The 22,257-nt window shown below is 49.7% G+C and overlaps 1 protein-coding gene across 2 annotated transcripts in view; it reads right to left on the bottom strand.

Moving 5' to 3' along the window:
• CCDC88C (coiled-coil domain containing 88C) overlaps positions 1-22,257 on the bottom strand; it is a 150,720-nt gene that overhangs the window by 14,723 nt on the left and 113,740 nt on the right. For both annotated transcript variants that reach the window (XM_053602662.1, XM_053602663.1), the window contains exons 15-25: positions 20,498-21,568; positions 19,552-19,679; positions 18,779-18,920; positions 17,028-17,219; positions 15,940-16,101; positions 14,497-14,774; positions 12,399-12,542; positions 10,300-10,486; positions 5,795-5,940; positions 3,100-3,189; positions 1,559-1,797 (exon numbers count right to left, since the gene is read on the bottom strand). In XM_053602662.1, the coding sequence (XP_053458637.1) occupies positions 1,559-1,797; positions 3,100-3,189; positions 5,795-5,940; positions 10,300-10,486; positions 12,399-12,542; positions 14,497-14,774; positions 15,940-16,101; positions 17,028-17,219; positions 18,779-18,920; positions 19,552-19,679; positions 20,498-21,568 (2,779 nt within the window). The remainder of the gene's footprint in view (positions 1-1,558; positions 1,798-3,099; positions 3,190-5,794; positions 5,941-10,299; positions 10,487-12,398; positions 12,543-14,496; positions 14,775-15,939; positions 16,102-17,027; positions 17,220-18,778; positions 18,921-19,551; positions 19,680-20,497; positions 21,569-22,257) is intronic.

The raw sequence follows: 22,257 nt of genomic DNA, 5'->3' as shown, positions 1-22,257 counted from the left end.
CTTACAGAGAAACACAAGTTGAGATGATAAACACCAAGAAAATAAACTCCAGCCAAAATGAAAACCCGAGGCTATAGAATCTCTCCAGATTAAAAACAAAAAAATCAAATGTTGAGTTTCATTATCACTCACTCGCACATGAGCCCTTCACCTGGTCCTATCCCCATAAAGAACTGGAGTGTAACTATCAGTCCCCAATGTGTGTCTCTCAGACCGTGCACATTTCTTTTTTGCATCTGAAAGTGACACAAGAGGTACTTATAAGCGATGAATGTGACCCCTGCGAGGTTTTTGCACATGTCACACTTGTCATCAGTCCTCAGTGCCATCCTGTCAGCCCTAAGAGCTCATGGGTCTCAGACACAGGCCTGATTTTCAGAAAGTCCTGGCTCCTGCATGGCATTTTAAATTACTTGGGGTGCAGGCCTGGCATAAATAATTCCCCCAAATAATATTTAAAAGTAAACTTGAAAATTTAACAATGTTGCAGGGGTCCTCAAACTGCAGCCCGCGGGCCACATGAGGTGGTGCGACTGTATTTGTTCCCATTTTGTTTTTTTATTTTAAAATAAGATATGTGCAGTGTGCATAGGAATTTGTTCAGTTTTTTTTTTTTTTTTTTAACTATAGTCTGGCCCTCCAACGGTCTGAGAGACAGTGAATTGGCCCGCTGTTTAAAACGTTTGAGGATGCCTGGTTTAAAGTAACCGCTATGTTTAACCGATTCTAGGATGCATTTTTTTCTATACCTTAGTATCTCTTAAATCGGAATGCAGCTTTGATAGTATCTTACAGTCACCACTGGCTGGCTGGCCCCTGTGACAAAAATGTCTTTCTCATAATCAATTTATCCTGTTCATATTTTCCTTTTATGTTTTTGTGCAAAAATCTATCAAGTCTTTTAGGAGAACTGTTTCAACAAGAGTCTAATAAAAATTCTAAGTGGTAAGGCACTGCAGCATTTGACTGCGAGTGGGTTTTTTTCCTAGTGATAAGTAATTGTGCAGCTCATCTGGCTTTTGAGATCTGATAAAATATAGCGTATGTGACCAGAAATCCTCTTCTTATTTTAGAACCTCTGGCAAATTCCAAGTGACAGCTCCAAGAGAAAAAGTATACTGTGATCTATGGTTGGTAGAGTTCAACGCCAGGATCACACTGGGGAAGAAAACCTAACCCACCTTTCAGGAGGGATGACAGATTAGAGCTACCCAAGGACTTTCTGAAGATGTTATATACAAGAGAGCATGTTAAGTGCATGTAGGGTCTCCCTACAGAAAACACAGACAAGGGAGCCCCCAAACACAAGCTACACACGTGTCTCCATGGTAGCTACACAGATCTCAGTTTTGGATATTATACCTACCACAGTTTCTGGGAGAAATGATGCTTCTGTTTTAAAATAAAAGAAGTGTTACAAGACAAAACAATCTTTCTTCTTGGTTCATATAACACACCTAAGTAGGGGCACGTGCACATGTACACACCCATCCAGTGAGTGGGTCCTTTGGGATACCCCCTTTCCTCAGGTGACCATAGCTGAGCTGGCCACTCCTACCTTTTCCTGCAGGCCCACTGTGGGTGTCCCGCTCTTCTGCACAGTTTGAGCCTGGTGTGGGGGTGTCAGGGTTCTCTGGCTGTGATCTGAGAGGCTGAGAAGCCACTGGAGAGGCGGGGTCTGAAGACTCCGGCTGCCAGGAGGGGCTGTCTGTAGTTGACTTCAACCGTTCTCTTGAACCCTCTTTCTTTGGCTTGATGAGTTTGACTAAGGCTTTGGCTCCAATCCAGTGATTCTTCCTAGTTCGAAGAAGAGTTTCAGAAGGACACACTTAACCTCCTATACCCTCCAGCAGGGCTGGGATTTCCAGGAAGGTCCTAACATGGGCTCCCTAACATGGGCTGGGGTTTCCAGGAAGGTCGGCCATGAACTTGAGGTTTGGGATGATGGTGCCCAACTGCTGCCATGGTCATCGTCTTTAGGGATCAGGTGGTGAAACTGAATTCTTAGGCATGTGGCTGGGAATGGTGGAAGCAGGTACATGGTGGCAGAAACCCACACTAGTCTGTCGGGATGAAGGCTGTGGTGCTGTGCTTAGGAACAGAGTTAGGAACCTCAATTTTTGCTTAAGATAGTAGTAAGTGAAATAAGCTGGTGTCTCTGACTATACCCTGGCATTGAGTAATCGGGGTGAGGGGGCATAGTGCAGAGGGCACAGAAGAGTAGGGACAAGCATGGGACCAAGAAAGGTAGAAACCCTATTTGAATTAAAATCAGTAAATTACGATGGTAAGCAATAAAGCTGCGGGTAGCTGGGAAATGACGGCACTCTGACGTAGCACAAAGAGAACCAACCCGGGTTCTCATCCTGATTCTGAAACTGAACAGTGCCCTAATCACATAAATCACTCTAGTTCCTCACCTCAGCCTCAATTTCTGTATATGTCAAATATTAACAGAAAATTGACACTGAGCTTCTGGAATATGCTGGTTCTGTGATTTCAACAGAGACCTGAGGGATTCACGATCACTTTGACTTCAAGGCTGGGTGAGGACAACCTAATGAACGGATGGCTCCTGGGACTCTGGCCCTGGACAAGAGGCAGTTTTGCTAGAGGGAGCCAGCCCCACAGCTCGGGGCCTGCTGCTCTCTGGAAAACTCTGGCAAACTTTTTATGCCTCCTTTAAGTTCTGTGAGTCCAGAGGAATTTGCATAAGGCCAAAATGTTCTCCTGTTTGAAGACCGTAGGTCTAAGCCAGGCATCCTGCCCAAGTTTCTTCTCCAAAGCAGGAATGTGGTTGTCTGAGTTACCTGAAATCCTGAGATAGAACCTGACAAGGCAACCCTGCCATCCTGTTTTAATGTCTCTAGGATGACAAACGCTCTGCCCTCTTAAAAGTGCTCATGGCTAAATTAAGCCTAGGTGCCTCTGTTAAGTACTGTAAGTACTGTAAGTCCTAAACTCCTGCTGTGCAGGAGATCTGTACACAGGTGACCTGCACACAGTGGAAGGCACAGGCCCTGCTCCAGACAGCTCAGTATTCACCCTACTCAGGGAAAAGGAAGCTTCTACTGTGTCACTGAACTTAAATCAACTCACTTCTTTGGAGCAGGATCATAGAACTTGTACTGATCCATGATTTTTTCTTCCAGTTTTTCCTTATGTCTTCGTAAGGCATTTAATTTGTCTCTGTGAATAGAAGAGAAAGAACACCTATTAATCCAGTTAAATTTAAAAAGTGCAACTATTCATCAATGGCTGGGGCCTGCTGCAGCAGGGGCCAGTGTTTCTCTGGGATTCGGATATGAGGGTGCTTATCACCACCATGGCCACTGAGTTTGGAACATATAAATGGGACCACTGGGTGTCGGGGGCCCTACAACCTTGAGATTTACTAAATCGCTAGGATCCAGCTCTAAGTGAGTTCAAGGCAGCAAACCTCTAACTATCTGAAAACCCAAGCTCACAAGTCCCAGGGATTCTCCAGCTAGGTCATTCAGGACACTGGGCACTCCTGGGATGAGGTGAAAGCTACCTCTGGGAGCAAAGGTGTGGGATGCACATTGATTTAGGGGTATGGGGGTTGAAAATGTTAGTTCAGCAAACTTGGACCTCTGATTTGAGGCCATTCCAACTCAGAAGCAAACTCAAAAGCTTTCAGGGCCAAGCAGAGAGGAAAATAAGCAAAACAGAGCCAGAAAGACAAAGACCAGAAGGGGAGGTGGGGACCACAGCAAGCTTCAGTCCCCGAGCCTGGTCATATGGGGACCAGCGTAGGCCCAGTGAGACAGACCTCCTGAGAAGCCAGAAGCCCAGACAATGAAGCAAAAATCTCCAGACTTCTAAATGTAAGAAACTGGTCCACATTTTTAAAAGCACGGCAAGGGACCAAAGAGATGGCTCCTAAACTTTGAAGAGCTACAAGGCACCCCTGCTTGCTAAAAGATTCTGTCCTTCCTAATATGAAAGGAAAGCTTCCGTTTGAGCTTAGGGAGCCCTGGGGCTGAGTGCCCTCCTGCTCACTCCCGCCTCATCACCCAAGAGGTCTCTACAGCTCGGAGCCCTGGTTTCCCTGCTTGAAGATGAGGCTTTAGGCACAAGACCCAAGCTTCCTCATTCTCAAAGCTGCTATGGTTCTGACCCAGCTAAGGGCTTTCCAGAGAGTACAGCAGGTGAGCCCTTGTGGAAAGTGGCCCCAGCCATGCTGTGCTCCCAGATCCCTTGATGACACCTGCGTCCTGGTGCTCTGTCCTTACAGCTGTGCTGCTGGGCCTCCTCATGCTTCGATGGCTGGGTTGGTCCCACAGACCCACATAAACTCATGGGGCTGGATGGAGCAGGCTCTGGGAAGCTTGCCAACCCGCTGGCTTGGGGCAGACGCTCTCTAATGCAAAACGTCATCAAATAATCCCGCTGGGTACCAGGCTCCTACTCCTTCCAGTCAGCACCTGCCCAACCTCTGCTGGCAAATTTTACCAGAGAAAGGATTACAGAGGGCCAGCTTCAGGCAACCGTCACTGCTACCCCACAATTGCGGTGCAGTTTGACACACAAACCGCCCTTGGGTAGGGGGAGCCGCCACCACATGAGCAGATGAAGCCAGGAAGTAATGAGGAGCGGGGACACCACATGGTATCCCGGTGCCCAAGTCCCTCCACAGACGTGTCCCTGCTTGTCCTCCCCACACTTGCACCTGAGGCCTCCTGGGACGCCCATCCCAGCCACTCCTCAGCACATGACAGATGGTCCAACCGCCATAACATGGAGTGGTGAAAACCACCCTGAATTCTTGATCTGTAAGGCTGCCAGCACCAGGGTTCTTCTTGTCCTTTATTTCTGAAAACTTCCTAGGCACTGTTAAAACTAGGATCCCTTTCCAATGAACCCAAAGTTTATAGCCAGACAGAGGCCGTCCACAGCCAAGTGCCCACCTCCTTCTCCAGCCTTCTCTCTGGATGCCCCTGCACATTCCCTGCACCCAGACTATCTCCTGTGCCCCAGCTCCCCAACCCCTGCATGTCTCCCCTTCGCCATTCAGCAGCAGAACTCAACACCCACCTGCACCCTCCATGAAGCCCTTCATGTCTGGCTGGTGTTAGACAAAGCTCTGCTCACATCTTATCATCCCTACTGGTCTCCAGCTGCCAGGGAACTGATTCTGTACACCTCGCAGGGCCTATGCTTACACAGACACTTCACCAACACCAGCAGAGGGCAAGCAGGGCACACCAGACCCCTCCCCACGCCTACGGGAACACAGGTGAGGTGATGAAGGATAGGCTCACAGTCCTGTCTCAGGCTCAATTCTCTGAGATACCTTGTTACGATGTTGTATTTTTAAAAGTGAATTTAATTCCAAAAACAGAGAAAGAAGCTTCTGGGAGTGGACAGTGCCTTTGAAAAAGCAAACCAAAGCCAACTACCATCACTTCCAGAAATGGAAAACGTTCCAGGAAGCCAAGGGAAGTCTGCCTGGGTGAGTGGTCTGTGCCCAGGACTCCAGTGGGCCCAGTGCTGCTCTTTGCCCAGAATGTCACAGGCCTTTGGTGTGGGGCAAGGGAAGCCAGGAGCTCCAGGGACTGAGGGCTCCTACTGTGAGCGGCCAGGGAGAGGGGTGTAGGGGCGCCGGGGCCCAGGGGAGAGGGGTGCAGGGGCGCCGGGGCCCAGGGGAGAGGGGTGCAGGGGCGCCGGGGCCCAGGGGAGAGGGGTGCAGGGGCGCCGGGGGCCCAGGGGAGAGGGGTGCAGGGGCGCCGGGGCCCAGGGGAGAGGTGTGCAGGGGCGCCGGGGCCCTTACATGTACTGCTTCTGTTCCTCGTGGTACTGCTCCCTGTTCTCCATGTTCTGCTCCAGGAGCATCTGGTTCTGCTGGCTCAGCAGCTGGATCTGGCTCAGGAGGTGATGATTTTCTTCTTCCAAGTTCCCCTTGAGACGGGAGAGCAGCTAAAACACAGACCAACAGCATCTCAAACACCGCATAGCCCATGGTTCCACCGGCAGCTTTCAAAGGCAGACACACAGACATCCACTGCACACAGACATCCACGCCGTGTTACATGTGTCTACACAAATGAAACCTGGGAAGGACTAAAGTAGCCCAAACTGTGAATGACTGGGTTCACTCCACATGGGCACTGTCCAGTCCGGGTGCCCCTGACAACGTGTGGCTACTTAGCACATAAAATACAGTGAGTACAAATTAACTTGTACTGCAAGGGTGACATTCACAACAGATTTTGAAGATATAATGTCGGTAAAAAAAAAAAGTGACATATGTCATCAGTATCTTTTTGTTGATTACATGATTTTAAATGATACTTTATTTATTTTTTGAGACACAGTCCCATTATGTTGCCCTTGGTAGAGTGCTGTGGCGGTACAGCTCACAGCAACCTCCAACTGTTGGGCTTAAGCAATTCTCTTGCCTCAGCCTCCCAAGTAGCTGGACTACAGGCGCCCACCACAACACCTGGCTATTTTTTGTTGCAGTTGTCATTGTTGTTTTAGCTGGGCAGGGCTGGGTTTGAACCCACCAACGTCGGTGTATGTGGCTGACGCTGTAACCACTGTGCTATGGGCGCCAAGCCTAAATTGATATTTTAGATACATAGATTAAATATATTACAAAAATTAATTTTGCTTTTTAAAAAGTTTATTTTTCTTTTTTTTTGGAGACAATCTCACTCTGTTGCCTGGGCTAGTGTCATGGTGTCAGCCTACCTCACAGTGATCTCAAATTCTTGGGTTCAAATGATCCCCCCGCCTCATCCCAAGTAGCTGGGGCTACAGGCGTCCACTACAATGTCCAGCTAACTTTTTTGCTCAGTCTGGTCCTAAACTTCTGAGCTCAAGTGATACTCCTGCTTCAGCATCCCAAAGTGCTAGGATTACAGGTATGAGACACCATGTCCACCTTAAAATACATTTTAAACACGGCTACTAGAAAATTTTTAGTCGTGTATGTATGTGGCTTGCATTACATGTCAGTTGAACAGCTTTGCTCTAGAAGAGAGCACACTTTTTATAAAGAGCCGGACAGTTAATTTAGACTTGCTCCCATCTTATAGACACTGAATATTAGATTTTCCAACACTCACAACCTTTTATAGTCATTTGATTCTGCCCTTGGAGCATAAAAGCAGCCTCAGACAAAATATCCTTGGCTTTACTTTAAGTAACTTCACTTAAAGACACTGACATTTTATTTATTTATTTTTCTGAGACAGAGTCTCACTATGTCACCCTCGGTAGAGTGCCATGGCATCATAACTCACAGAAACTCCTGGTCTTAAGCGATTCTCTTGCCTCAGCCTTCCAAGTAGCTGGGACTATAGGCGCCGGCCACAACACCCGGCTATTTTTGTTGTTGTTGTTGTTGTAATTGTCATTGTTGTTTGGCAGGCCCGGGCTGGGTTTGAACCCACCAGCTCCAGTGTATGTGGCTGGTGCCCTAGCCGCTGAGCTACAGGCACCAAGCCAACACTGACGTTTCAATTTCAAATTTTCTCTTGCCACAAAATATTGTTTGATTTTTTACCCTCCAATTATTAAAAAGCACAAAAACCATTCTTAGTATGTGGACCATATAAAATCAGGTGGTGGACAGGGCCTGACTTAAGGACTGGAGGTTGCCAACTTCTGTTCTAGAGTATTATCATATTAAAGTAGGGAGTTCACAGGCTTTGGATTCAGAGAGACAAGGTTCCAATCCACTTCTTACAAGGATGGGCTCAGAAGGTCACTGTGAGAATTCAGTGAGAAAAAAGACAAGCACCTAGCAAAACGCCCAGCACACCATCAGTGGGGTATATGGGGTACTCCCTTCTCTTTACCCCATTAGCCATTACACAGGTCACTACAAAAGTTTTGAGACAGACTGTGTTATCCATTATTCCACTTCCAAGAAACACAGTCGACAGCATCCTTTCTGATTCACCTGCACAAATTTTAACTCTCTTGAGTTATCAGTGTTGCTGGGAGGGCTTCATTTTGTTTCCATCGATGTGAATTTTATGTTTGATTTTTGTGTACCTCAAAACTTTCTTAATAGCCTATGTGTGAGGGTGGCGCCTGTGGCTCAAGGAGTAGGGCGCTGGTCCCATATGCCGGAGGTGGCGGGTTCAAACCCAGCCCCAGCCAAAAACCACACACACACACAAAAAAAGCCTATGTGTAACTTAAGACTTCACCATAAAGAAAAAAAGCAAAATTCTACCTATGTTAAACATAATTCTATACAATGTATGTATACACAGTGAGAAGAACTGGAAGGAAAAAGGAGGTAAAAGTATGACATTTTATTCACTAGAAATACTTCTGTGATTATCATTGCTGTATTACTTAGGCAATAAATAAATGCATAATAAAAATGTTATTTTCCACAGAGCACTGCACTAGGCTTGGAGGAAAGTGCATCACAAACATGGTGAGTCAGTCTTCTGTGGGATAAAAATCAGGCACTGCAAATTCTTTGGCTCAAAGGAAAGACCCCTGTGTGGCGACAGTACCCAGGGATCCAAACACAGCCTGGCCTGTCCCTTTGGCTTCAGTCCATGATCCTGAAGGCCACATGCATCCCAGTAATGAGGGGGCAGCTGCTCTGTGTCCTCATTAGATGCCCAGCAACAAACAAACCTAATTTGTGACATATGGGCCTCCTGGAAAGAGGTGAGGTGGAAAAGGCAGAGAGCACAGCTCAAAGCAAAGGCACACCCAACTCCATTTCATTCACTCAGCTCCCATGATGGGCTGAACTGTGTCCCCGAAATCCCCATGTTGAAGTCCTGACCCCAAATCCCTCAGAATAACTGTATTTGGAGCCAGGACCTACAAACGTAACACGAGATCATGGTGAGGGTGGGCCCCTGATCCACCTGACCGAAGTCCTTTTAAGAAGGAAATGTGAACACACAGACACCAAGGATGAGCCCACACAGAGAAAAGACCCTGTGAGAACGTAGTAAAAAGGTGGCTGCCCATCTGCCTGCCAGGGAAAAGGGCCTTGGGAGATACAACACTGCTGGTGTGTGGACCACGGACTTGCAGAACCATGAGAAATGAACGTCCGCTGCTTAAGGCACTTGGCCAGTGGTACTTTGTTACTGCAGCCAAGTAAAATGACGTGGACTCCACCTGAAGCCTGTTCAGGGGGACTGACACGTGCTGTACCTGGAGTTCCATCGACACCCCTCCACTTGACCTACCACCCCTACTACAGCCCCCTCCACCAAGTCCTCTCTCTGACCACCAAGTCCCCTCTCTGACCTGTGTTCCAACCTATCTAAATCATCGGCATTTCCCCAAAAGTTCACCTGCCTGTTTCTGCGGCAATCAATCCTTTCCATGAATATCCCCCGTACCCCCCATTTATGGAGACCCTGCTAGTCCTTCAGCCTCACCACATATGTGACCTCCCATATGGCTCTTTTGGAGCCCATGAGCTGGAGTCCCCCCTTGAAAATCCTAAGATGTGTCCTGTGACAGCAGAGCCCTGGAGGAAAAGGTCTCCCTGGCCATGCTGGTATCACCTGTCCTCTCAGCCCCGCCCTCACCTCAGTTGGGCCTTCAGGGCTCTAGGCCCTGCTGTTTCTCATCCACAGGTGGCCACGCAAATCAGTACCCGGGGCCTCGGTTTACACATCTGTGATATCTATCACAGGGCTACCAGGAGGTCAAAGGAAGAGGTCTATATGATGGTTTCTCAAGAAAGCAAGAGCAGACCCTGTCCTGAGGACACCTGCCACCCTGAGGCTGTGAGACCCAACTGATCTTCCTGCCACACACCCTGCCTGCCTTAAACATATTAGGGTCTATTTGAGACTCACCTAGAGGGGGTTTTGCTGCTTAAGAAGACCATTTCCGACATAGCAGCCTAGAAGGAACAGGCCCAGAAGCCAGAGACTCCTGAATAAGCTCCGTCCCAACTTCCCCAGGGTCCAAGCCAGAGTTGGCCAAACCCCTGAACAGGGCACATTCACACAATTTCTTGAGAACAGGGAGGCTACTGAACTGAAGCAATGCAGAAAGTCAGTGCAGACCCAGCCCAGAGGGCTGACGTCACACCCAAGCAGCTGTCTTCACTGCACCCCTGCTGACCCTGCCCAGCCTAAAGGTCTAACACAGCCCCATGGCATGTGGCGTCTACCCCATCAAATGTCTCTGGTTTCATCTCAGCCTCTGTGCCATGCCGACACGCGGCTTTTGGACCCACGGGGACTCATCACAGCCTGGCTGGGCCCCAGACTATCACCTTGGGAGGCCTGTTCCCGGTATCCTGAGGCTCCAGCCTGGCCCAGGCCTCACCTCGCAGTGGTTGTCCAGCTTGGTCAGTGAGATGTCCATGCTCTGGTGCTGCTCCTTCAGCTCATCGAACCGGGCCTGCCACCGGTTCAACTCCAGCTGTGAGTTGTTCAGTGAGGTTTTCAGCTCCTTGGTGTGGGCGTGAAGCTCCTCGTACTCCCCCTTCAGCTGGTGGTGTAGGAAGTTGATCCTGGGAGTGGACAGCCAAGGGGCTGAAGAGACTCAAAAGAGACACCAGGGTTCTGACAATGGCAGGCTGTGCAACCTTACACAAAATAGCAACCTCTCTGGGACTCTGCTTTTTACACATCTAAAATGAGGGGTTAAACAAAATTGCTAATTTTCAAGCTTGTTTTTTAGGATTCCATGAAAGTACCCCTGGTGCCAGTACACTGGGCCTGGAGGAGACTGAGCAGGCAAAGCTCAGACACCTGAGTCAACAGAGCATCACTGTCACCGCCCCTTCTAGTTATGGCTTTGATAGCTCTACCTACTCGAAAGAAAAGCATTCTGCTGTTAAAATTTTTTTAAACACTGAACCAGAACATTTTTGTGCTAAAACTCTATGTCTCTGACCAATTTCAAGCCCTTTTGTAATTTCAACTCCTGAGATAAATAAAATACAAGATAGTGGGTGGATATTATGTAAACCTACTGAAATTATCATCATGATGATAAGATAATAACCACCACTCAACTGGGGTTTCTTAGGAGAAGATTTGTATCAGAAAGCTCCAATTACCAGGAGCTTGTAGACTCAATTTGGACACAGATGTGTCTTACTTAGCCTATTGTTTTTTAAAAACAGATTGTTTTACCTATATTAAAAAATTTGGAAGTTTCACAACAACATCCAAATACTCAGGTTCTCTTAAAAAATATAAAGCAAAAGGCTGATCTGAAAGCCCTTGGGCCTGCCTACAGCTGGCAACCTTTCCTGGAGCAGATTCTTGCCTGCTCCTAGGGGGCACAGTCTGTACCGGGTCGCTGGCACTATTTTACCCAGGTGCTTTCCCTGCCTGGACACCAGAGGCAGCTGAGTTTGTAACATCCAATGTATGGCCACGCAAGGATGTGGGAGGGAGAAGAGCTTTTCTACGATTAAGCCTTGGAATGAGACGAGACCTGGAATCTGTCCTGCCTCTGCTGTTTACTAGAAACATTGACCTTGGAGAAGTATTTAATCTTGCTATGAACCTGTTTCATCATCCATTAAAAAAAAAAAAACAGGAAGAGGGATAATAATTGTATTCTCGGTTCTCATTATGTGTGGTTAGCACGTTTAAGTCGCCCAAACATTGAATTAGTGAATATAGAACCATCATGCTTTGAGAAAATACAGGCTTAGGCTCTTGGGAGCCTCTGCTCCACTGATAACCATGGAACCTTCTTTCACCTGGATTTCTATTAAAGACAGAACCTACTCACAGCCAACAGTACAAGCCTGAATGGAGCTTACTTAACACACGTTTTCTTCTGTAAGGTCACTCACAGCCTTCTTATGCTTAGGAACACTAAACAGCACGTAAATACTAAGTGTGGGGGCTGTTTTAGACAGCAAAAGCACAAAATAAAAAAATCATGGCACTGAAGAGATTTCAAAAAGGACATTTGTTTGTAGTAGGGAAGCTGAAGCAAGAAGACAGCCTCAGGTGGAGACGTGCACGTCTAGAGACTCAAATATTTCACTGCTCTGTGCACATCCACAGCAGCCCCATGAGTACTGATCTTGGTGTTAACAAATTCCATCAAGCAGGTAACTCAAAAATGGAGACTCTGTGAATAAGGAGGATCAGCTATACCTTCTTCATGAGAATGCTGTGAGCTTACGTCAAATAATGAACACATCTGTGCCTAATATGGTTATCGGCATAAGGGTGTGGGGTTAGACCACCGAACTTAGACAACACACTGTCCCCAGGTACATCTTGGGTCCTCATATTCCAGCAACCAGCCAGAGTTACCCTTTACTGTATCACCTACCCAGCTATTAACATGACAAGGTTTGTAAAAGTCAACTTGGGCTTCTCTTAGTGGCTGCTTAGTGAGACTGGTCTGAGCAGAATCCTGGGCACTAAGACCCGTGGTGCCGCTGCACTCACCTGTCCAGTTCTCCCCGCAGCCTTTGGTTCTCGCCTGCAGCGATGCCGTTTGTCCTCTGCTCTTGCTGCAGAGCCTCCCGCTCCGCGGTCAAGGCCTTCTCCAGCTCCTCCAGCTCTGCCTTGCGCTTTAGCATGCTGCTGTGCCTGCAGAGGGAAACACCCCTCTGGGAGTCTGGCCTGGGCCTTTTTTGCCTACATGTAACTCATACCCAAAGTGGGATTCCTCTGCAGAAGGGAGGGGGACAAGGCAGAGTGCAGGAAGGGAGAGAGGTGGGATGGCAGAGAATCGGAGAAGCAGCTGCTGGCAGTGGTGTCCAGGCCAGCGCCTGGCCCTGGGGCCCAGGATCCTCTTCCTCTAGGCTGATCCGTCCTCACAGCACCCCAAATGCCCTGTCAAAGCAGCCTCTTCCTTCAGCCACCTGGCAACACAATGACTGTATTTTCGGAACTCCACACCTTCTCTCTTAGGGAATTATAAATAAGCTATTAGATGGCTCACTAAACACAAATACATCTAAAAGAAAGAAAGAAACAAACAAAAACCCAGAATTCCCCTGTGTATAATAGTTAATCCTGCCCATGGAGGACAAGGGAAGCTTTGCACCCCTCCCCCTCCCTCAGAGCTTAAGTCTGCTTGTTTTTTGGTTTTTTTTTTTTGTTAGACAGAGTCTCACTATGTCGCCCTTGGTAGAGTGCCATGGTGTCACAGCTCATAGCAATCTCAAACTCTTGAGTTTAAACGATTTTCTTGCCTCAGCCTCCCAAGTAGCTGGGACTACAGGTCCTACAATGCCCGGCAATTTTTTGGTTGCAGTTGTCATTGTTGTTTAGCAGGCCCAGGCCAGGCTCAAACCTACCAGCTTTGGTGTATGTGGTGGGTGCCTACTCACTGAGCTATAGGCGCCAAGCCGAGTCTGCTTGTTCTTAATTACCCTTCCTGAGGGACAGAGGCTTGTCTGAGAGTTGGGAATGGCCAGTGGTTGTGTCACACACACTCACACACAGAGTACTTCTTCCCAGGGCCCCTCCACCATAGCCCTTATCTTCCCCTACTACTTTAACCCTCCCCTCCTCAGGGCTTTAATTTTCTTCTCCAGATTCAACCTTAATAGGTAGCACAGCCGTCTCTGGTAGGCAGCAGAGCACAAGGACAGTGCCTGACAAGCCCCAGCCCCCCGCCCCCGACACCATGCTGGAGCATTCTGTGTTCACGGATCCAGGATTTCCTCCAAGTCCAAGGGTACACAACAGACTGGAAGTGTGAGGGGTCTGAGGCACAACCCTTCTGTCTTCCCTGTTTGGGCAAATGCTTCTCTAGAGCCCCCTTCCTTTCTAGAGAATAGCTTCACTGTTCCCAGCAAACCCGGTCTTTATCTTCACAACTCCACCTGGCCACAGCCTCTGGTACAAGCCATTTCCGTGCCATCTGACTGGTGTGCAGACTTGTGGGGAGCCAAACTTGGAAAACTGCTCAGGCAGCTGCTTTGTGCAGCTTCTCACCATCAACATGGAGGAGCAGACAGCTGAGGCTGAAGGCTCTGCCTGGCTTTCAGAGCGATGACCTTTCTCACCCAGGCTAACGATGGGTTAAGGAGGGTTTGCTGTACTACACTGCTTACTTTCTATATTCAAAAGTTTACACAATTAAAGGTTAAACATTTTAAAAGAGAAAGCAAGCCAGGCCCTGATACAGAACAGAAGTCCTGGGAAACTAGACAAGCACATCTCTGCAAACTGGTGGACACAGGGAATTTCCTCCTTCTTTCTGAGAAAAGGAGGATTGCCCAGCCTGGAGGGGCCACAGCACTCCCCTCCCCCTCAGTCTCCAGCTGCACAAATTCCAACTGGCTGAAGGTGACGTTCTATTTCCTTCCCTTTGGGAAAGTTCAGGTGCTCCAACAATGGGAAGCAGTGGGCCAAGAGGGGAGGTGGGGGCCGGGGGTGGGAAGCCCCAGTCTTCAGAAGCCTGGCAGACTCGCTCTACAGGCCCCAGGCCTTAACCATTTCCCCCACCCACCCCCGGCCCACCTACCTCACCAAGCCACGCCTCTCTACCCCGGGCCCCGCCCATCAACTCCGGCCCCGCCCCAGGCCCCACCTCTCCCCCAGCTCCTTGTGTTCCAGCTCCAGGTTCCTATGCAGGGTCTTTAGGCAGCTGTGCTGTCGGATAAGGGCCTCATACTCCGCCGACTGCCGCTCATGCAGTGTGCCCAGATGCTCATGGTCCTGGAGCAGGGCCTCATAAGCTGCCGTCAGCTGCTCCTGCTGCTTCTGCAGGTTCTCATTCTCAGTCTCCTTGGCTGTCTGCTGGTTCTGCAGCAGCGTGTACTGTGTGGTGAGTGCAGCGTTCTGGGAGCTCAGAGTGGAGTTCTCTACCTGTGAGAGGGAGAAGGCTCCATTGAGCTACAGGTCCCCACTGGCAGTGAGCAGGGCCAGGAAGCAGGTGAAGCACTCTGGGCAGATGGGAAATAGCAGGGACCCTCAGGGCAGGCGAGACCTAGGAGAGGCCCAGGTCAGCTCTCCCAGAACACAAGGACCTGATCTGGGAAAGAGATTAAACAGAAGTGGGAACCCATCAGGTATTGCTTCAGTCCTGAGCCACTCTACCAATGTGAGCTTTGGGGGCAAATCATGCCCTTTCTGTGCATAATCTCCTCCCTTTTGGGCTACATTTAAAAGCTGATTTTTCTAGAACAAGTAGACAGAACATCTGTAAAGATTACAGACCACTTGAACAACAAACACTATCAACCAAGTTAAGTGATGTTTGCTGAACACTATAGCCAACATCATCAAAAATCATGACAAAGGTGAGGAGAAGGGAGCACTTTCCAAATCATTCTATGTAGCCAGAACTGCCCTGATATTAAAACCAGACAAGGACTTTGTAAGAAACAAAACCAATATCCCATTTTCCTGTTTTACTGAACTAATCCCAACCTCTTTGCTAAGTTTCCTCTTCATTATCTTTGTCTCCTAAGTTACATATCTTCAAATTCTTCCCAGAAACTGCATTAACAAATGATAAATTCATTCCCCAACAATCTGCTCATCCTAAACACGCACCAGCATCGGTCCTAAGTGGCCCCAACACTGGTTCCGCTGGCTCTTCCCAACAGTCCAGGCACCACTTCAGAGCTTATTTCCCTCTTAGGAATTAAAAATTCATATGTGCTTAAAAAAGGCTCTGCCAGGTTCTACGGTAAAGAAACCTGGTTAATTCTGTTTAACCTGACATATTTGATCTCCAAACCCCCCTTTTCCAAGTCATTCCTAATAATATGTCAAGGAAGAGACTTTGGGGACCAAGGACATGCTGTCCTGTCCATGGAAAGGCAGAGAAATGAAGTTTTTCACCTGTGCAGCCACAGGCTGCCTCACTGAGGATGGCTTATAAACCATCACCACCTTCACAGATCATGGTGTATGAGCCTATTAACAACAAAACAGAACCCCTAACTTCCTCCCTCCCCTGCACTGTCCAGCTGCCCCCGCAGATAAACACCCATGCAGGGCTGTGACCCTGGAGCCACGCGCTCACCTGCAGCTTGGCTGTTTGGGTCTGCAGCGTGGTGTTGTGCTCCTGCAGGAAGGCGCTCTGCTTCTGCAGCGTCAGGATCTGACTGCTGAAGGCCACATTCTGGGTCTCCAGGTGCTGTAGCTGTTCCTTGAGCAGCTGCTTCTCGGCTTGCAGGGCTGCATTCTAAAAGGTGGGAAGCAGGAGCCATTCGAGCACCGACTGGGAAACTGCTAACTGCTAACAGGTCCTTGGCTTATAACAAACCTCCAAGAGTCAGTACCTTGGGGGCCAAAGCCAATATCCAGCGGGTGAAGGAAGTATCACGTTCCCTCACACACCATAGAGGCTGCCACATCGCACCTGAGTGTATGAGTGGGAGGCTGAGGCCCCTGGAGTTAAAGTCACTTCCTTCTCTAATATTTTTGTTTTCTGCTGAATACCTTGAGAGTGCATTTCAGTGACCTAAATCCATCTCCCCTTGGCAATAACCCCAAATCTCTCACAGGACAGTAAGTCAAAGCCTTAGTCTACAGCTTCACCTCAAGTGTGACAGCAGGTAGGATAAGAAGTTTCGTGTTATAGGAGACTAATAAAGACCATGGAAGGTGGGCTAGGGGTCCGGGCCCTTGGGCCACAGTCTTACATTAGCATGAGACTTCGGGTCAAGGCTCTCAAATTGTATTTCAGCTTTCTAATCTGTCAAATTATGAAAATCATCACTAAGGACTTCATAACGTTACTGCTGAGCATCAAATAAAACCAGAGGCACAGACATGCATTAGTAAACTCTTTCTGAAAAGACCACATAGTAAATACTTTTGGGTTTGCCAGCCACATGGCCTCTACCTACCGCCTAATACCTTAACACTGACCAGCGGGCAGGCAGACATCCACGCACCACGGGGGACGGTGAGCGTGCCCCTGATGTCAGAAACGACACCACTGCAAGTCTGCTGGACCCACCAGGACAACTCAAGAACTGTCAGCTAGATTTGGATAAAATTCAATAGAATCTGATATCCTGTGTTCTTTACAGTAATGACGTCTTGTCAGTGGGATGACCCACAGGAGGGTCTCTCTCTGAGCCACTGCCAGGGCAGCCCACTCACATTCCGTTCCAGCTCGATGGCCCGGTCCTTCACTCGGAGTAGCTCCATCGTGGCTTCCTTGTGGCTGGGTCCCCAGCTTTCCTTCCCTGGGCTACTGGTAGCCGCCTTTCCCACGATGGGGTTCTTAACGGAGTTCTGCAGGTGCTTCCCATCTTCCTGCTTCTGCCTGAGGCTCTCACACTCCTTCTTCAACTGGGGGGCACAGCAAGAAGAAAGCAGATTTCAGGCTGGAGGAAGCCTGGCTCAGGGCCGCAAGTCAGTGGCTCGGGTCAGCCCCATGCCACCCTTACACTCCCAACCATTCACCTGCCCTCACATGTGACAGGCCAGACACTTTCCTTCTGCTTTTGTAGAAGGAAGCAGGAGACGTAACCTCTGTCCTCCACGTTTCCCCTTCCCTCCAGAGATGATGAGAAAGGCAGGGGCCTGTTCCTGCCACATCCCTACTTCAGCCATGTGACTATGGTGAGTCTTCTTGCCCTCCTGCACCTTGACTGTCCATTCCACAAAGCAGAGGTGAGGCAGAGGAATGGAGACCAGGTGAGGCACAGGAATGGGGAATTTAGTCCCTGCTGGCACTAAAACTGCTTTGTTCCAGATTCCTACTCATTCCTGCACCAAGAAACATTGCCCATGTGCAAAAAAGGAGGAACGTAAAAGCACGCGTTTATCAGGGGGGAGAGTGTGTGCACATGTGTATGTGCAGAGTGTGTACACGTGTAGATAGCACGTACATATATACGCATGGAGAATATGTGTGTAAATGTGTGTGGAAAGTGCACACACACATGTGGAGAGCGCTGTGCATACATGCACCCAGAAGTAGACATGTGCACATCTTGCTCAGTCCTGAGCACCTGTCCCTCCCATCTGAGGGTGCCTGTAACCTCTGCAGGTTTCTGCTCAGGGTGCCTGTAACCTCTGCAGGCGTCTGCTCAGGGTGCCTGTAACCTCTGCAGGCGTCTGCTCAGGGTGCCTGTAACCTCTGCAGGCGTCTGCTCAGGGTACCTGTAACCTCTGCAGGCGTCTGCTCAGGGTGCCTGTAACCTCTGCAGGCGTCTGCTCAGGGTGCCTGTAACCTCTGCAGGCTTCTGCTCAGGGTGCCTGTAACCTCTGCAGGCGTCTGCTCAGGGTGCCTGTAACCTCTGCAGGCGTCTGCTCAGGGTGCCTGTAACCTCTGCAGGCGTCTGCTCAGGGTGCCTGTAACCTCTGCAGGCTTCTGCTCAGGGTGCCTGTAACCTCTGCAGGCGTCTGCTCAGGGTGCCTGTAACCTCTGCAGGCGTCTGCTCAGGGTGCCTGTAACCTCTGCAGGCGTCTGCTCAGGGTGCCTGTAACCTCTGCAGGCTTCTGCTCAGGGTGCCTGTAACCTCTGCAGGCGTCTGCTCAGGGTGCCTGTAACCTCTGCAGGCTTCTGCTCAGGGTGCCTGTAACCTCTGCAGGCGTCTGCTCACAGCCTGTGGCTTGGCTTTGCATGGGGCTGTCATGGGGTGTCCCCAGATCCCACCCGGCAGCCCTGGTGCTGCTCTGAGTCACCTTCCTCCCCCTGCAGGCCTCTGACTCTCACTCTGGTTCTGTACAGCACATGTGATACTGATGGTGGCTCCCTCATTAACCCTGTGGCTCATACCCACCTGCCCCTGGAAATGGGTATCCAGGCTGCTCTCCTGCTGCACAGCTGAGGGGCTGGAAAGGGAGAGGCACAGACCTGACAGCTGGGGCCCAGTGCTCAACTCCATGCTGGTCACTCTTACCGTCTGGAGCTCACTCTGCAACTGGTGATTCAGGCTCACTTTCTCTTCCACCTGTGCTTCCAAAAACACAATCTTTTCTTCTTTCATGGCCAGGGTTGTTTTCAATGCTGATTCATTTCTGCCCTCCAAAATCTTATATTTTCTGAAAAATGCAAAGGTATTAATACCATGGCTTATCTGCCTCATCACTTGCAAGCCCCCAGTTTCTTAACTGCCAACACAGCTCTCTTTCCATAAAACTGGTTTCCTTTACCACCCATCAGCTGAAAAATCAGGAGCCCATGCCCAGCCTTCAAGAGCCCGCTTCAGGGTTCCATGAGTAGACACACAACTTCCATAGCTTTGTGACACTGTCTTTGGGGGCTATGAATGGCCATTTTACAGATAGGGAAACTGAGTCTCAGAAAGGTTAGGAAATATGCCCAAGGTCACAGTGCTATAACTAAATGGTATGCCTTTTCCACCAAAAAGGTATCCCATTATCAGGCATGTGGATCTTGTCACTTATAAATCCAGAAAAAGCCCAAGACACTAAATTTCCTTTAAAAATAAGGTCATATAAGAAAACACTGCAGGGAAAAGCTGCAATAATCAAACTTTTCTAAAAAATTAAGAAGGCGTTTTATCAGACAAAAATCTCTCTCCACACTTGCCTGAGAACCTTAAGAAATAAGATCTGGAATGCAAAGGACAACAGCTTAAGGGACCCCATGAAGACAGAACTGCAGACTAAACATGCGGGAAGCACTCCCGTGACAGAGGGGTGCCCTCACGTGTCACCGTTGCTATTGTCATCCTGCAGCAGCAGCTCCTTGCTGAGGCCAACCTTCTCTAGCTCCTGGCTCAGTATGTCCAGCTCACTGGTCAGCTGCTGGCTCTTCAACTTCTCCAGCACCAGGTCCTGCAACAACCGTGAGACAGGCGTATGGGACAGGAACTCAGCAGGGACACAGCAGAGAGGCCAGCGCCAGCACAGCTCAAGGCTGCCTCATGGGGAGCCTAAGCCTCAGAGATGGTCTTCTCGCAGAAAGGAAATGAACATACCGGCATGAAAACCACTAGACCAGGCGCCACCATACTGAGGACGGGTCTAATGGGTTCCTTCTCAAAGATACGTGTTAGAAGGCCACTTATATTGACTTCTTAGTAGCAGGTCTGATTTCTGATATGACTGTCTTGTCTATGGGACAACAAGTAATTAAATGCTCTTTGATCCTATAATTCCATTTCTAGGAATATGTCCTCAGAAAACAGTTGGATATATTCACAATGGTATGTGTGTTCACAAGATGGCCGGTGTTAACAGTGGAAAATACTAGAAACCACCTAAATATCTAAAATAGAAGCACAGTCAACTATAGCATCAAATACATGTGTCTTGAAGCCACTGAGAGATGTACCTTTAAAATCTAATTTACTAAGACAAAATAAATAAAAAACAGACAGCCGCACTGTGTATACAGCATATCGAACGTGTGTCTGCTTTCTCGTGCATAGGGGAAATAACAGAACGAAATAAGCCAATGACCAGGAGCAATTCTCTGTGGGTAGTAGAACTGTGACACTTGACTTTCACTAGGTTCTTAGACTTTTAGGTGTCAATCTGCTGAGAACTAGGGGAATCATTTGAGAAGGACACGGAGCCCCACTCCTATCCTGGAACCTTCTGCCTACCAACACCTCCCCACTCCCCCAGAGGAGAGACCTGCTCCCGCTCACCTCCCGCAGGGTTGTCAGCGTCCTCGTATGCACAATGACTTGCTTGGTGAGGTCCCTGTTGTCCTTCTCCAGCTCCTTCAGCTTGCCGGCCGCGTCCCTGCAGCGGGCCAGCTCTCGGTCCAGGGCACGGCTCTCCTTCTCGGCAGCGGACAGCTTGGCGGTGCTGTCGTCCAAGACCGCGTCTTTCAGCTCTACCTGCTGCCACAGCCGCTTAGCCTCCTTCTCCAGCAGCTTCTTGTCCTTCTCCAGCTGGGCCACCTCCTGCTCTAGGGCCTTCTTGTCTCTCTCAGCCCGCTCCAGCTGCACGCTGGCCAGCTGCAGGGCCTCCAGGTCCCGCTGCAGCGCCTGGTGCTCGGCCTCCAGCTCGCTGAGCTCACTCTCCAGGGCCTGCGACTTGTGGCTGCTGTTCTCCAGGCTCTGCTGCAACCGCAGGTTCTCAGCGCTCACGCTCTGGTAGCTGAGCTCCAGACGCTCTGACTTCTTGCCCAGCGCCTTCAGCAGCTCCACGTTTTTCCTCAGCTCCTCCTTCTCATGTTCCAGCTGCTGGTTCTCCCTCTCGATTTGTGCCATCTTGGCGCTGGTGAAGCGCATGGCCTCCACCATCTTGCGCAGCTCCAGGTTCTCTGCGTCTAGCTGCTTGTTGTCATGCTCCAGGCCCTCGAGCTGCACGGACACGTTCTGCAAGGTGTCCAGGGACTTCCTCAGCGTCCGGTTCTCCAGCTGCAGGCCTTGGCTCTCATGCTCCAGGACCCTGGCTTTCTCGGTGGCGGTCTCCAGGGAGGTCACCTTGCTGGCCAGCTGTGTGTTCTCCTCCCGCAGCCGCTGCAGCTCCCCCTCGAGCTTCTCTGCCCGCTGCCCCCTCTCCCGGGCCTGCTCCAAGTCTCTGTGCAGCTGCTGCTTCTCGAACTCCAGCTGGCTGAGTTTGCTGCTAGCCTCTGTCACCATCTGGTGGAGGGCTTTGTTCTCCTTCTCCACATCTTTCACGCGGGCCTCGCTGCTGACCTGTGACCTCTCTCGCAGTGACCAAACCGCTCGGTTGAGGTGGTCCTTTTCTAGCTCAAGGTCCTTGATCTATGGAATAACATAACAGGAAAAACCCAGGCTGTGGCATGAGCCCATTTCAGAGATGTGGGTTCACACTAGCGGCTAGAAAGCGGAGGCCTTGAATGACCGCCCTACCTGTGCCCAAACCTGTCTGTATGCTCCCCAGGGTCCTGATGTAGACTCAGGTGAGCAAGCACAGATGCGATCACTTAAGATGGTTCAAGTCAAAACACACTGAGAGTGGCCAGGATGGTTTTCAAATGTAAACTGCATCTTTTTCCCTCACTCGCAAGTTTTAGTGACTTCCCTCATCCTTTTTGGTCACGGACCAGGATCCTGATGATTGAGCCCTACCCACCCCTGTGGCCTCCCCTCAGGCCACTCCACTCCCTTGCCCACCTTTCCCAGCTCTTTCCTCCTGGGGACACCTGGCACATGCTGTGTCCTCTGCCTAGAGTACCTTCCCCTGGACTTCAGCCTCACCAACTCCCAATTATCCTCGGGGTCAGGTTCACAAAGACTTGTAAGGTGGCCCTGCACCCCAGTATTCTCTCCCTCAGCACCCGTCTATACCCTCAGCAGCACACACCTGAGATTGCCTTGCCTGTCACCTGGCCATTTGCCTTCCCAGCTGCGACCTGTATCCGGGCAGGGCACCATCTGTTCAGTACATGCAGCGCCATCCCGACCCTCTCTTCCCTGCTAATTCAGCTCCT

Source organism: Nycticebus coucang, chromosome 9 (genome assembly GCF_027406575.1).
Source record: "Nycticebus coucang isolate mNycCou1 chromosome 9, mNycCou1.pri, whole genome shotgun sequence".
Classification (NCBI taxonomy): domain Eukaryota; kingdom Metazoa; phylum Chordata; class Mammalia; order Primates; family Lorisidae; genus Nycticebus; species Nycticebus coucang.
This window is presented reverse-complemented; position numbering and strand designations above follow the sequence as displayed.